Source organism: Rhinoderma darwinii, chromosome 6 (assembly GCF_050947455.1).
Source record: "Rhinoderma darwinii isolate aRhiDar2 chromosome 6, aRhiDar2.hap1, whole genome shotgun sequence".
In the NCBI taxonomy this organism is placed as follows: domain Eukaryota; kingdom Metazoa; phylum Chordata; class Amphibia; order Anura; family Rhinodermatidae; genus Rhinoderma; species Rhinoderma darwinii.
The window spans coordinates 84,304,931-84,321,248 of record NC_134692.1 but is presented as its reverse complement, the minus strand read 5'-3'; the positions used below and the strand labels follow the sequence as shown (position 1 = coordinate 84,321,248).

General features: G+C 43.5%; 1 protein-coding gene across 1 annotated transcript in view; it reads right to left on the bottom strand.

The window, feature by feature from the left end:
* The window catches only part of TNRC18 (trinucleotide repeat containing 18), a 778,682-nt gene that overhangs the window by 676,477 nt on the left and 85,887 nt on the right, over positions 1 to 16,318 (bottom strand). Inside the window, exon 2 of the mRNA XM_075831538.1 lies at positions 9,715 to 9,935. Within this exon, the coding sequence (XP_075687653.1) occupies positions 9,715 to 9,892 (178 nt within the window). The 5' untranslated portion in view covers positions 9,893 to 9,935. The remainder of the gene's footprint in view (positions 1 to 9,714; positions 9,936 to 16,318) is intronic.

The following is a 16,318-nucleotide window of genomic DNA, read 5'->3' as shown; positions in this document are numbered from 1 at the left end:
GTAACCCTTGGCCAGGCATTCCTGGATATACTCTCTCATGGCTTCACGTTTGGGACAAGAAAGATTAAATATCCTACCCTTAGGGAGCTTAGCTCCTGGTACCAATTCGATAGCGCAATCGTATTCTCTATGAGGAGGTAACACTTCGGAGGCCTCCTTAGAGAAAACATCAGCGAAGTCCTGCACAAACTCAGGTAGCTTGTTCACCACCTCAGGGGGAGAAATAGAATTAACAGCAAAACCTGACGTCAAGCATTCATTACCCCATTTGGTAAGCTCCCCAGTATTCCAGTCAAACGTGGGATTATGCAACTGCAACCAGGGAAGGCCTAAAACCAAATCTGACGATAATCCCTGCATCAACAGTAAAGAGCACTGCTCCAAATGCATGGAGCCAACAAGGCGTTCAAAAACAGGGGTATGCTGTGTAAAATAACCATTAGCAAGAGGAGTGGAGTCGATACCCACTACCGGAACAGGTTTAGGCAAATCAATCAAAAGGCATAGCTAGAGACATAGCATATTCCACAGACATGATATTAGTAGAAGACCCTGAATCCACGAAGGCACTGCCGGTAGCAGACCTACCACCAAAAGAGACCTGAAAGGGAAGCAAGATCTTATTACGTTTCATATTTACGGGAAATACCTGTGCGCCCAAGTGACCTCCCCGATGATCACTTAGGCGCGGAAGTTTTCCGGCTGCTTATTCTTACGCCTAGGACAGGTGTTCACTTGATGCTGGTCATCCCCACAATAGAAGCAGAGACCATTCTTCCTGCGGAACTCTACGTTGTCGGGGGGAAACGGAGGCCCCGAGTTGCATAGGTACCTCCGAGTCTTCCGTGGAAGAGCGAAGCAACGGGACCTCGGGAGGCATCATGGGGGAGTCAGAGGGGAAAACACAAAAACGTTCAAGTTGTCGTTCCCTGAGACGTCGGTCAAGTCGTACCGCTAAAGCCATAACCTGGTCTAGGGAGTCAGAAGAGGGATAGCTAACTAGCAGGTCTTTCAGGGCGTTCGACAGACCCAACCTAAACTGGCACCTTAAGGCAGGGTCATTCCACCGAGTAGCTACGCACCACTTCCTAAAGTCAGAACAATACTCAACAGGTCTCTTACCCTGACGTAAGGTCACCAGCTGACTCTCGGCAAAGGCAGTCCTGTCAGTCTCGTCATAAATGAGTCCGAGAGCAGAAAAGAAACGATCAACGGAGGAAAGTTCAGGGGCGTCAGGAGCCAAGGAAAAGGCCCACTCTTGGGGCCCTTCCTGGAGCCGGGACATAATTATACCCACCTGCTGGCTCTCAGAACCTGAGGAGTGAGGCTTTAAGAGAAAGTAAAGCCTACAACTCTCCCGAAAGGAGAAAAAAGTCCTCCGGTCCCCTGAGAACCGGTCAGGCAACTTGAGGTGGGGTTCAAGGGGTGAGGTGAGGGGCACTACCATGGTAGTGTCAGGCTGGTTGACCCTCTGAGCCAGGGCCTGGACCTGTAGGGAGAGACCCTGCATTTGCTGGGCCAGGGTCTCAAGGGGGTCCATAGTAGAGACAGGGACCAGGGTAGACTAGGTAACGGGCTTGTGATTATGTAATGATAGGGGTAGGGAAACGGACAAGTGAGCCCTAATCTACCCGCCACTCTGTCCCTGCCTACTTGCAACGACCCGCCCTAGGCGACGGGGTACAACTGGGCGGCGGTCCCTATGCTCAGTAAGTGCACGAGACAAACAGACAAGGGTACACAAAGCTAAGGGAAATGGGGCAGTTGCCCACGGCAACACCGTGAGCAACAAGAGAGGTGAACGAGCCGAGTCAAACCAGGAGTGTACGAGGTACCAAACGCAGAGCAGGAGAGTAGTCAGTAAGCCAGGGTCAGTATGGAGCAGGATCAAATAGTCAGGAGCTGTAGCTGGGCCAGGAAACCACACGAGAAGAATCACAAGCACTGGAGGAACAGGAAAGGCAGGTATAAATAGACAGAGGGCGGGAGCTAGCTGAGTCTGGCCAGACTGCGATAGGCTCTCCCACTCCTAAGCCTGCCAGCCTGAGTGGTGGAAGCTGGAGTCAGTCTCAGAGACATACTCTCAGGTGCCGACTGATTACCTATGGGCGTTAACCCCGCTGTGCCTGGCAGATCCTTTACAGAGATGGGCCGAAAATTTGCACACGTCGTGGGGTCCTTACCCGGTTTCGGTAGGAGAGTAATATGAGCCTCAAGAGACTGAGGGACAAAGGGACAAGAGGAAGATACAGAGTTAAAGACTTTCGTCAAAAAGGGAGCAAGTTGATCCTTGAACGTCTTATAAAATCTATTGTTGAACCCATCAGGTCCTGGACTTTTGCCCAAAGGAGAATCTCCAATCGCCTGTAAGACTTCGGAGTCCAAAAATTCTTCCTCAAGTCCCAAGGCGTCCCCAGCCTCCAAAGACGGCAAGGCCGTGTCTTGTACATACTGATCAATTTTCTCTCGCAACGCATCAGCCTGCATGTCCTGAAAATGACCTTTGAGATTATACAAAGTGGAGTAATAATGCCTAAAACATTCAGTGATACCGACTGGGTCATGAATCTCGCCGCCAGTGGGAGACGCAATTTTAGGAATATATGATGCTTGCGTACGGGAATGTAAAATCTGGGTTAAAGTCCGACCACATTTATCCGCAAATTCGTAGAGTGTTTGCGCATCTGATCCCGAAATATAGCATGCGACTGGTCTAGCAAAGAACGCAGAGATTCTCGCGTCGTAGTGAGTTCAGAAAAAACCTGTGAGGAGGAACGAGCACGCTAATGACTGGAATCCAACTCTCGTATCCGCTCCAAGAGCTGCGCAATAGCTACCCCTTTTTCCCTTTTCAAACGAGCCCCGTTCTCAATCAGGACACCCCTAACCACGCACTTCAATGCCTCCCACTGTAAAGGTAGCGGAGTAGAGTCATGAGCGTGCACAGCGGGAAAAGAGCTAAGCGTATCTTTAAGCGTATCTCTTACATGATACGGTGTGTATCATTAAGCTTCCAAGACTGGAACGTGGGCGCCGAGTCAGGGAAGGTAAGCGATAAAAAGACCGGGGCATGGTCCGACCAAAACACGGGGCCCACCTCAGAAGTAGGGCGCCAAGTAAGAAAGTGATGGCTAACGAGAAAGGCATCTAAACGACTGTACATATTGTGCAATGGAGAGAAATAAGTATAACAGAGGATGGAGAAGCCTCCACACGTCAATCAATTGAATAGAGTGCATCGTAGTCTTCAAAGCTGCCAATTGAGTCTTAGGAACAGCAGACCTGCCCGAGGAGGTATCAAGCCTGGAGTCAAAAGTTAAATTAAAATCACCTCCCACAAGTAAAACACCTTCCGAAAACTCCTCTAATTTCCTGAGAAATACGACACACCCCAGCCGGGTCCTGATTAGGAAGATAAAAGTTAGCCAATGTGAAAATCTTATTCTTAATAGACAGCTTAAGAAAGACAAACCGACCACCTGGGTCGATCAGAACATCAATGGTCTTATGAGCAAGTGATTTATGGACACAAATACAAGCCCCTTTGGATTTACCGTCCGGGTTGGCACTGTGGAACCAAACCGGATAATACCAGTTAGTAAACTGAGGGGCATGGCCCACCAGAAAATGAGTTTCCTGTAGGAACAGGATCTGCACCTGCTCTTTGTGCATGTGATATAGTACCTGTGAGCGTTTTTCAGGGACATTAAACCCTGTAACATTAAGGGTACAGACTTTCAACTGTGCCATATCGCTGTAGTTAGAATGAGCAAGCCAATACGGTGTACTATCGTACAAGGGACAAAGACAAGACAAACCAGGAAGGGATAACACGACAACAAAGACAAACAAAACGGGTGAAATGATCAGCCACTCCCTGAACTAATCAAGGAGAAACAATCCAAATACAGTAAACACCGGATACAACCAGTGAGTCCCTAAGAGGAGAAGTGTGAGGACAAGGTCTAGCCAACGCCCTGCACCCCCTAACCCAGCAATAATATAAAACATAGCTGAATTGATAAGAAAGAAATGAAGGAAATAAAAAGAAAATGAAAAGGAAGGAAAACCAGGTGACAAAATATTTGGGCCAAAGACCAAGGACAGAGAGCATATAGCATAAGGTACATGACCCAGTCAGAAACAGGCAGAGAACCCCAATAAAGAACCACCCACCATACAGGTATTGACAACATACATGTACATTTAGGCATTCAAAAATATGAAGTAAACATTCATATGGCATTAATGTCGATAGCCCAGCAGGAGCTATAAATCAGCAAGAAATGGCAAAAAACAAAGTCCACCTAAAAGAAAAAGAAAATTAAGCAGGCAACAGGTGCATCATAGGAACATGTGAGCAGCAAAAAGCCTCACATGGCGTAGGCCGAATTGAAGAACCAACAGCAGACTTCACAATATACCGCAGGAAGGACTCATAATGGAGCAGCATCCCGACCACCATTATGCCTCACAGGAGAGGCAGGGTAGCGGCCACGACTTCGTTATCGTGGACGCGAGGGCAGCTGAGGAACATAAGGCCATTCAGGTATAGAGACTCGCGGCAAATGAAAAGCAGCACAAAAATCAGGAATATCCCCGGGATCTCGAACAATCAGCAACCCGCCATCTTTTCGAACCTGTAACTGAAAGGGGTGTCCCCACGAGTAAGAAATTTCATGCTCTCTTAGCACATCCAACAAAGGACGCAGCACTCTTCGCTTGTCTAAAGTCATCCTAGACAAATCAGACATTAATTGGATCTTGACACCATTCAATAAAACATCGCCTTTATCACGGGCCTTCCTCATAATCCGTTCTTTGAGAGCGAAGAAGTGAACTCGGCATAAGACATCTCTAGGTCTGTCAGGATCCGGATTACGAGGACCGAGAGTTCTGTGAGCTCTATCCAACTCCAGAGGATCATCAGCGGGGCGCTCCAGTAAGGAGTTAAACATAGACTGTAGAGTAGGTATAAGTTGCCCAGGGGAGACATCCTCAGGAATACCCCGGAGTCGAATATTGTTACGACGGTTCCGGTTTTCCTTGTCTTCCGACAGATTAAAAAGCATGTGAATCTGGTGGAAGTGTTGCTCGAAACTATCAGCATGTGAAGCCTGTTGCACTGAGACAGAGGAGATATCGCCTTCCATACGCTGTAATTGATCAGACAAGTGAGAGAGATTATTAGTGAGCGATTGAATCTCAGATTTATAAGTGGTCTCCAGGCGATTAATATAACGCTCCATGTCCTGTTTACCAGGTAGAGCAGACAACTGTAGCCGCAATCCCTGTAAATCATCCCCTTGGGCGACGAGACTGTGAGACGAGTGGCCTGCTGTATCGCTGAAGGAGATGGGGGGCAACGATGAAAGCCCCGACATAGAAGAGGAGAAAGTAGGTGAGACCGGGCAGCCATGACAAGCACCACGTGGCGAGCTCTCCAGAGCGGGAAACGCCATGACAGTCCCAAGAGAACATTGCTCACCCCCAGCCAGCATGGGTGGAAACTGTCCCACAGGATCACAGGGAGAGGAGAGGGTACAACCGGTACCTGGAGCAGCAGCGGTGGCCGCAGATGAAAGCCCCTCAACAAGCGGAGTCCCCACGCCGTCATGTCTCCCCTCCGGCAGCACCATCTTGGAAGGAGCTCCAGCAGTCGTGTCCGTGAGGAAACGATGAATTGAGCCGGTCTACGACATCTGTCTAGTCTGATATGGGGTCCCAGAGGATGCCTTGGATTTCCTCACCATCAGGTATGTGTACTTCAGCTTCAAAGCTTCTAACAGTGCTTATGATCGGGTTAGGGAAGTACCGGGACGGAGCTCTCAAGGAGCACGTCTGGTCAGCGCCATGTCCAAGCCACGCCCCCGCCAAAATTAATTTTTAATACATTATTTTTTTGTAACACAGAAGGTTTTACCAGAGAAATACAACACAATATTTATTGCCCAGATTCTGCAGTTTTTAGAAATATCCCACATGTGGCCCTAGTGTGGTAATGGACTGAAACACAGGCCTCAGAAGCAAAGGTGTACCCAGTGGATTTTGGGCCTCCTTTTTTTTAGAATATATTTTAGGCACCTTGTCAGGTTTGAAGAGGTCTTGTGGTGCCAAAACAGTGGAAACACCCCAAAAGTTACCCCATTTTGGAAACTACACCTCTCAAGGAATTTACCTACGGGTATAGTTAGCATTTTGACCACACAGGTTTTTCGCTAAATATATTGGAATTAGTCTGTAAAAATGAAAATCTACTTTTTTTCTGCGAAAACATAGAAATTTTTAATATTTACAAGCAATAATGAAGAAAATGCACCCCAACATTTGTAAAGTAATGTCTCCCGATTATGGCAATATCCCGTATGTGATAATAAACTGCTGATTGGACCCACAGCAGGGCTCAGAAGGGAAGGAGTTACATTTGGATTTTGGAGCACGAATTATGCTGGATTATTTTTCGGTGACATGACGCGTTTGCAACACCCTGGAGGAACCAAAACAGTGGAAACAGCCCAAGCTACCCCATTTTTGAAACACCCGTCAAGAAATTTTTCTAGGCGTATAGTGAGCATTTAAGCCTCACGGGTCTTTTGCAGAATTTATTAGAATTAGGCCGTGAAAATGAATATCACAATTTTTTTTCCACTAAAATGTTGAATTTTCTAATTTTCACAAGGTATAAAGGAGAAAAAAAAAAACACCAATTTTTGCTAAGAAATTTCTCCCGAGTACGGAAACTCCCCACATGTGGTCAAAAGTTTTTTTTTTCATTAGAAATGAATTAACCCTTTCAGGACTGATACATTTTTTTGCTTTCTTATTTTCGTTTTTCACTCCCCGCCTTCCCAGAACCATAACTTTTTTATATTTCTGTCAGTAGAGTGATGTGAGGGAGGAATTGTAGAATGTACTGGGAAACTGAAAAAAATAGGATAAAAATTTGATTCAATTTTTTGGGGTTTTCGTTTTTACAGCTTTCGCCGTGCGGTAAAAATGAAAACGACAGCGATTTTGGTGGTTTCAATTATTTACGATGTTCACTGTGCGAGTTAAATATTGGTATATTGTAATAGTTCGGCCTTTTAGGGACATAGCGATACCAATGTTGTTTATTTTTTTACATTACTTTAGAAGAAAAATGTTTTTTTTTTACTTTGAACTTTTTTCTTCCCCACTACTAAGAACTTTAATTCTTCTACACATTTTATTAGTCCCCTTAGGGGACTAGAACCAGTGATCATTGGATCGCTGGTACAGTATACTGAAATACTAATGTATTGCAGTATATTGTTATCTTTACAGGCTTCTGTAACCGCACGATCGCTGTTCCTGTCCGTTAGTCCTGGGTGTCAGCTGTAATACACAGCTGACACCCGCAGCGTATGGAGCGGGCTCAGCATGTGAGCCAGCTCCATACATCAACCCCCGCACCATGACGTACTGTTAAGTCATAGAGCGCAAAGGGGTTAATGCACAGCAGATGGTGTGAATATTGCAATTTTCCACTGATACGCCATTTTAGTGCATAATATGTTGTGCCCAGTTTGTGCCACTGAAGACAAATATCTCATAAAGCGTTAAGCTGGTTCTCTCGGGCATGGCGATGCCATATATGTGGGCGCAAACTGCTGTTTGGGCACGCTGCAGGGCTCAGAAGGAGGGACGCCATTTTGCTTTTGGAGCGCAGATTTTGCTTGGCTGTTCTGTTTGGGGTTTTACTGGTATCTCAGTTTATAATATGGAGGCATATGTAATCTGTGCGGAGAACATCAGGGCATAATTAGAGGGTATAATAATGCGGTAAATAAATAATAATTAATAGATGTGTGGCCGATGTCGCACTGATAAATGGTGCCCGATCTTATCTGCTTTGAGACACTGCACATTTTGCATCGCCATATTCTGAGAGCCAGAACTTTTTTATTTTTTCACCACCGGAGCTGTGTGAGGGCTTATTTGTTGCGGGACAATCTGTAGTTTTCATTGGTACCATTTTGGGGTACATGCAATTTTTTTGATCACTTTTTATTCAATTTTTTTTGCAAGCCGATTGAGCATAAACAAGTAATTCTGACAATGTTTTTTTTAGTTTGTTTTTTTTTTTGCAGCGTTCATCGTGTGCTATAAATGCCAATTTGACTTTATTCTGCAGGTCGGTACCAGTACGGCGATACCATATGTATATAGGTTTTTTTTATGTTTTGCAGCGGTTTCGCAATAAAATCACTTTATAAAATAAATTTATTTTCTGTGTCCCCATATTCTGAGAGTCATAACTTTTTTTATTTTTCAGTCAAAAAAAGCTGTGTAAGGGCTTGTTTTTTGCAGGACGGGTTGTAGTTTTTATCGATACTATTTTCGGGTACATGCGACTTTTGAGAGGGATGGTGACCAAAAAAATAGCGATTCTCGTGTAGTTTATTGATTTTTTTTGGGGTGTTCATCGTGCGGGAAAAACAACATTATAGTTTTAGTTTGGGTCGTTACGAACGTGGCGATACCAAATATGTGTACTTTTTTTTTAACGTGTTAATTTTTTTCCTATAATGAAAGTCTTATAAGAAAAAAAGCAGTGTTTGTTTATGCAACTTATATTTTTACACTTTTTTTAAAACATTTTTATTACTTTTTTCACTTGTCACACTAGGGGACCTTTAGGCTTGCTGCTTTGATCGCTGTAGTGTAATGCATTCCAACTGTCATTGTGACGTGACAGTCACACTGACCGGAAGCCCCGGAGGACCGGCCGGAGGCTGTTCCTCCGAGGCTTCCGTACATGGCAACCCGGAGGTCATTGTCTGGCCTCCGATTGCCACGACAAGCATCGGCAGCCCCGACAGTCACTTAGTGGGGGCTGCCGATGTGCTTCAAATCCCTTAAATGTGGCGAACGAAATCTGTCGACAGATTGCGAACCTCCCAGTTCCCGGACACTGTCCGTTAGGACAGTGTGCGCCAGGAACTACTCCGCAACTGTACGTCCTGATGCGGGAAGCAAGCCCTCTGCAGGACGTACAGTTGCGGAGCAGCGCGTGAAGAGGTTAAACTTGAATGTACTGGCATATATCTTTATGCCAGTACAGTAGGCTGTGTAGTGATAGCACATAGGCAGTTGTTAGGACAGGCCTAAGTAGGCCTTATTCACACGAGCGTATTTCAAGTCCGTGCTACGCGCATTAAAACACCGGACGTCACACGGACCTATGCAATTCAATGGGGCCATTCAGACATGTTATTCACGCAGCGTGTATCCGCACGCACAAAAACGCAGACGCGCAACACAAGAAAAACGCTTAACGTTTTCTACGCGCTTAAAACTGACACGTTCATGTGAATAAGGCCTTAACAGGAAATATCGACAGATAGCCCTGGGGTCCTTCAATGGACCCTGGGCTGTCTGCTCATAGATGTTATGTCCCTCGATTCAAGGGGAAAATGAGGGGATGCCCCTTGGATCGTGTCAGAGATTCCCTGTGATGCGATCCAAGGGGCATTCCCGTCTTTTTCCCCTTGAATGCTGCAGTCAGCTTTGATCGCAGCATTCAAGGGAATAGCGGCGAATATGAGGTTTCTCTGATCTCCGCCATTAGAGCAGGGCTGTGGCTGTGTACTACAGCCATCGCCCGGCTCCTGACAACAAGTGTGCGCTCGCGGTCAGCATGAGGTGACCCTCCCTAATATACATATATATATATATTTATCTCTATCTTACCTGACTGTGAATGTAGTTCGAGTGGGGATGGGTAATACGTTGCTGGGCAGAATGGTGGTAGTTGCCCCATAGATGGCATAAGGTGCCCTCCAGTATTGCCAGATGAAACACGGCCAGCCTCAAGCGACAAACCCGATAACCCCAAGGGTGGCATATTTACAAATTCACGGCCATCCATCTTTATACAGGAAACTTATACTGCACCATGGTCCAGAGACCAACTGAGGAAAAAAAATATGAATATGAATATTTTAAGGCATTTCAATACAATAGAGGTAAAAGTGACAGCTCAGGCCAGTATTACATAGCTAGGGATACAAGACAGTTGTCTAATTAGAAGCATTGACCTATGAAACGCTGAGGCCTACAACAGCCGACAAGGTCTCAAGTGTCTATATAAACACATCACCTGACAAGATCTAATAAGTTATAAGGAATACACAGAAAACATACAGAAAGCAAAAAGCTAATTTTTATACTGGCCAGTATTAATATGCTGTAGCCAGAAAGAAAACCTATAACAATCGATGTTTAAATAATAAATGCATTCAAGTTGTAGTTGATGAAGGTCAGTATAGGGATTTTTATCTTTAATGCAGCCCTATCTTCTCTGAAATAAGGTCTTAGCTACACTAAAGTTACTTTTACACCGGCCAATATCGTTCAACTAGACAGCTCGTTGATCGGCGCTAGTTTGCTCCTTTCCCAGGGAGCTAGTATGGGGATGAGCGCTCGTTACTCCGATCGCTCTTCCCCATACATTATCATATTGGCAAACCATCTCCCTGTTTACACAGGGAGATGTGTTGCAGACAACGATAATATTTTGAGAATTTAAAACAATACGATTGGCTGATGAACTAGCGTTTGTGAGTTCATCTGCTGATCGCTGCCCTGTTTACACAGAGCAATTATCGGCAATGAGCGTTCAGAGTTGGCCCGATAATTGGCCAGTGTAAAAGAGCCTTAAAGGGGTTGTCTACCTTCTGACAACCGATGACCTATCCACCGGATAGGTCACCAGTAGGTCATCGATGTGGGTCGAAACTCTGCGGGCACCAGATGTTGTGGTACATAAAGTAGTTGGCTCCGTACATAGAATAGCGGCCGTACTGCAGCTTAGCCGCTATTCCGTGGATAGGTCATCAGTTGTCAGATGGATAGGTCATCAATTGTCAGAAGCTAGAAAACCCCTTTAAGGGCTCTTTTACACCCGCCAATTATAAAGTTTCGATACTGTGAAACCCCAAACGGTTCGATACCGTTATTTCATGTATTTCGATACGAAGCTGTGCGGCCGCACAGTTTAGCATTGTACCACATGAATTAATATATAGACTCCAAACAGATTGTAACAAGGGCTGGGAGCTGTTTACACCACAACTGTCCCCCCATATCATATAGGCAGCTCTATGATAATACATATACCACAAAGAGACAAATAAGAGCCTTTAACGCCAATGTATATATATATAAAAGTATAAATCTTTATTACACAAACACTGTACATAATTAAAATAACATAAAGAGACAACTCTAGTATAAATAAGCAGAGACCGCACCAAATATTGTTGCTACCTACATATCATAGCAGATAGTGATATACTCAGAACATGACTGCTAAGTCACAGGCTTACCCATAGGTAGGATCAGGTAAGTATAAACAGGTGATGTCCGCTCCGCTGCATAGACCCCGACGCGCGTTTCGCCACGTAGTGCTTCCTCAAGGGGATGTATGATATGTATTGCACCTCTGCCTACTTATAACCTGTTACCTAGGGAGACATTGTTCTCTTTTCTCTTACATTTTGAGGAATGGTGTACTACTGCTATGATGATCTGTAATTAGATGCTTACTGTAATAGTCATATAGCTACCCCTGGATGATAGGTAGCAACAATATTTGGTGCGGTCTCCGCTTATTTATACTAGAGCTGTCTCTTTATGTTATTTTAATTATGTACAGTGTTTGTGTAATAAAGGTTTATACTTTTATATATACATTGGCGTTAAAGGCTCTTATTTGTCTCTTTGTGGTATATTGTACCACATGAATGTATGAGAGCAGGGCTGCGGCTGTGTAATACAGCCATTGCCCCGCTCCTGAGTCCTGACAAGTGTGGGTGTGCGCCGTCAGGATTATGCGATGCGGCCAGCGCTGCACTAATGAGCGGCGGCACTGAAGACCGAAAATGGCGGGCACACTACAAAATACCCCCATGTTCTGTCTTCAGTGCCTGAACTGTGCGGCGCCAGCCGCATCACCGTAAAAAAATTATTTTTTAGGATGAATTTTGTTTAAATCCTTTATCAGTTGTGTTGAATCTTTGAGATTCAACACAACTGATAAAGGTTTTAAACAAAATTTCGATTAACCCCTTAATGACCGGGCATGTTTGTACCTTAATGACCAAGCCAGATTTGTCAAATCTGGTATGTCTGACTTTATCAGAGAATAACTCTGTGAAAGTTTTGAATATCCAAGTAATTCTGACATTGTTTTTTCGTCACATGTTGTACTTTATTTTAGAGGTAAAAGTAGACTGATACGATTTGCGGAAATTAATAAAAAAATAGAAAAATGGAAGAAATTTTGTAAAAATTACCATTTTCCCCTATTTTTAACTGCAATATGTCACATATGTACATACAGTACAATTTTTTTAATTAAATATATATGTCTATCTCTTTACTCTATTTTGGCAGCACTTTTGTAAAAAAAAATAATAATTTTTCAGCAATTTAGAGGACTTACAAATTGAATAATAATTTTATAAATTTTGAAGTACATTTTGTTTTCCTGCACCAAGCCAGGTTTTCAGAGGCTCATAGGTCTCAGAGTGATGGAAACCCCCACAAATGACCCCATTTAGAAAACTAGACCCCTTAAGGTATTTATCTAGGGGTATAGTAAGTATTTTGACCCCACAGTTTTTTGCTAAATTTAATACATAGCAGGTGGAAAAAAAAAAAACAACATTTTTTTTCATAAAAGTATCAGTTTGAAGACCAATTTCTTTGTAAAGCGACCATGAGAATGGAGAAACACACCACAAAATCTATCACCCTGTTTCTCCGGTTTTCAAAAATACCCACATTGTGGCCCTAATGCGCTGCCTGGACACACGGCAGGACCCAAAAGGAAGGGAGCACCCGGAGGCTTTCAGGACTCATATTTTGCTTGAAAATGTTTTAGGCCCCACTGTACATTTGGAGAGGCTTTGAGCTGCCAGAACGATAGAAACTCCCCATAAATGACCCCATTTCGAAAACTAGACCCCATAACGTAATTATTTAGGTGTATAGTAATTATTTTGACCCCACCGTTCTTTGCTAAATTTAATGCATATCAGGTGAAAAAAAAACAAAAACACTTTTTTCATAAAAGTATTTGTTTGAAGACCGATTTCTTTGTAAAGCGAACATGAAAATGAAGAAACACACCCCAAAATCTATCACCCTCTTTCTCCTGTTTTCAAAAATACCCACATTGTGGTCCTAATGCGTTGTTTGGACACACGGCAGGGCCCCAAAGGAAGGGAGCACCCGGAGGCTTTCAGGACTCATATTTTGCTTGAAAATGTTTTAGGCCCCACTGTACATTTGGAGAAGCATTGAGCTGCCACAACGATAGAAACTCCCCATAAACGACCCCATTTCGAAAACTAGACCCCTTAAGGTATTTATCTAGGGGTATAGTTAGCATTTTGACCACACAGGTTTTTCGCTAAATATATTGGAATTAGTCTGTAAAAATTAAAATGTACTTTTTTTCTGAAACAACATAGAAATTTTTATTATTTACAAGGAAGAAAATGCACCCCAACATTTGTAAAGAAATGTCTCCCGATTACGACAATACCCCAAATGTTGTAATAAACTGCTGTTTGGACCCACAGCAGGGCTCAGAAGGGAAGGAGCGCCATTTGAATTTATGATTTTGCTGGAATGGTTTTCGGTGCCATGTTGTATTTGCAATGCACTGGAGGGACCAAAACAGTGGAAACCCACCAAAAGTGACCCCATTTTGGAAAAACCTTCAAGGAATTTTTCTAGGGGTATAGTGAGCATTTACAACCCACGGGTCTTTTGCAGAGTTTATTGGAATTAGGGCGCGAAAATTAATATCAAATTTATTCTTAAAGGCTTCTGTAACAGAGCGATCGCTGTACCTGTCCGTTAGTACCGAGGGGGCCTGCTGTAATACACAGCCGACACCCGCAGCGTATGGAGCGGGCTCCGCTCGTGAGACAGCTCCATACATCAACCGCCGCACCATGACGGGCAATTAAGTCATAGTGCTCAAAGGGGTTAATGCACAGCGGATGGTTCAAAGTGAAAATTTCAATTTTCCACTGATACGCCATTTTAGTGCATAATATGTTGTGCCCAGTTTGTGCCACAGAAGACAAATACCTCATAAACCGTTAAGCGGGTTCTCTCGGGTATGGCGACGCCATATCTGTGGGCACAAACTGCTGCTTGGGCACGCTGCAGGACTCAGAAGGGAGAGAGCGCCATTTTGCTTTTGGAGCGCAGATTTTGCTTGGTAGGTTTCGGTTTTGGGTTTCGCTGGTATTTCAGTTTATAATTTGGGGGTATATGTTATCTGTGCGGAGAACATCAGGGCATAATAAGAGGGTATGATAATGGGGTAAATAAATAATATTTCATAGATATGTGGCCGGTGTCGCACTGATAAATGGCGCCCAATCTTATCCACTTTTGGACATTCTGCACATTTTGCATCGCCATATTCTGAGAGACAGAACTTTTTAATTTTTTCACCACCAGAGCCCTGTGAGGGCTTATTTGTTGCGGGACAATCTGGCATTTTCATTGGTACCATTTTGGGGTACATGCGATTTTTTTTGATCACTTTTGATTCAATTTTTTTGTAATCCTGAGCAAAAAAACAGGAATTCTGACACCGTTTTTTAGGTTTTCTTTTTGCGGCGCTCACCGTACGCTATAAATTACATTTTTACTTTATTCTGCGAGTTGGTACGGTTACGGCGATACCATATGTATATAGGTTTGGTCCTTTTTTTTTTTGCGTTTGCGCAATAGAATGACTTATTTATAGAAAAAAAAAATTTCTGTGTCACCATATTCTGAGAGACATAATTTTTAAATTTTTTAGTCAAAAAAGCTGTGTAAGGGCTTGTTTTTTGCGGGACGGATAGAAGTTTTTATTGGTACTATTTTTGGGTACATGCGACTTTTTGATCACTTTATTCTTTATTTAGGGAGCGGTGGTGACCAAAAAAATTGTGATTTGGTCGTCGTTTTTCATTTATTTTTTTTGCGGTGTTGACCGTGCGGGAAAAATAACATTACAGTTTTATAGTTGGGGTCGTTACGAACGCGGTGATACCAAATATGTGTACTTTTTTAACGTGTTCATTTTTTTTCTATACTAAAAGACTTATTATAGGGAAAAAAAGCATTTAGTGTTTATGTCACTTATAACTTTTATTTTTACACTTTTTTTAAAACATTATTACTTTTTTTTACTTTTTTCACTTGTCCCACTAGGGGACACTTAGTCTTGCAGCTTTCATCGCTGCTAGAGTACATTACACTATACACGTAGTGTAATGTACTCTAACTGTCATTGTGACGTAACTGTCACACTGACAGGAAGCAGAGGAGGAACGGCCGGAGGCTGTTCCTCCGAGGCTTCCGTACATGGCAACCCGGAGGTCATTATCTGACCTCCGATTGCCGTGACAAGCATCGGTAGCCCCCACGATCACTTCGTGGGGGCTGCCGATGTGCTTCAAACCACTTAAATGCGGCGACGGCAATCCGTCGCCGCACTTAAGGGGTTAACTGCCGAAAGCAGCGGCGATGGTCCGCTGTCCGGCGAGACTGATGTCTCAGCTGTCTAGGACAGCTGTCAGCGCGCGTCACTCTGTGTTTACACAGAGTGACAGTTTGAAATGCGGACGAAAATGAACGTCATGGTGCGGGAACTAGCAGCCGACCATGACGTTCATTTTCGTCCTTGGTCGTGAAAGGGTTAAAGAAAATTTATTGTTTATCACTCTAGATTTGACCTCACTGTACAGCAATATCGAACATACATTAGGCCTGGAAAACCTGAAAATAAGATGAGAGGGATACTGAATTACTTTCTGCACAAACCGACATTTTATGCAAGAGTATGGAATTCATCCTAAAAAATAAAATTTTTACATTTGACCAGAAACTGTACCATCAAATAAAAGGCACAGCTATGGGGACGCGAGTAGCACCCAGTTATGCAAACATTTTCATGGGAATGTTTGAAGAAGAACACATCTGGCAACACCCTTGGGCAACTACTAATATTTTATTATTTAGGAGATACATAGACTATCTGTTCCTGATTTGGGAAGGTGATTTTACAACAGCGACAGATTTCTGTCAGACACTAAATAATAACACCTGGGGTATAAGATTCACCTTCAGATAATTTAATAAAACGAATTCATCTTAGATGAGGTCCATCGGACATAAATAGCTAATAAATTCGTTAAATATCACAATATAATTTTTAATAACCGACAAAGACTGTACGAAAGAAGAAAACATACACCGCTCATAACAAGAGACATAA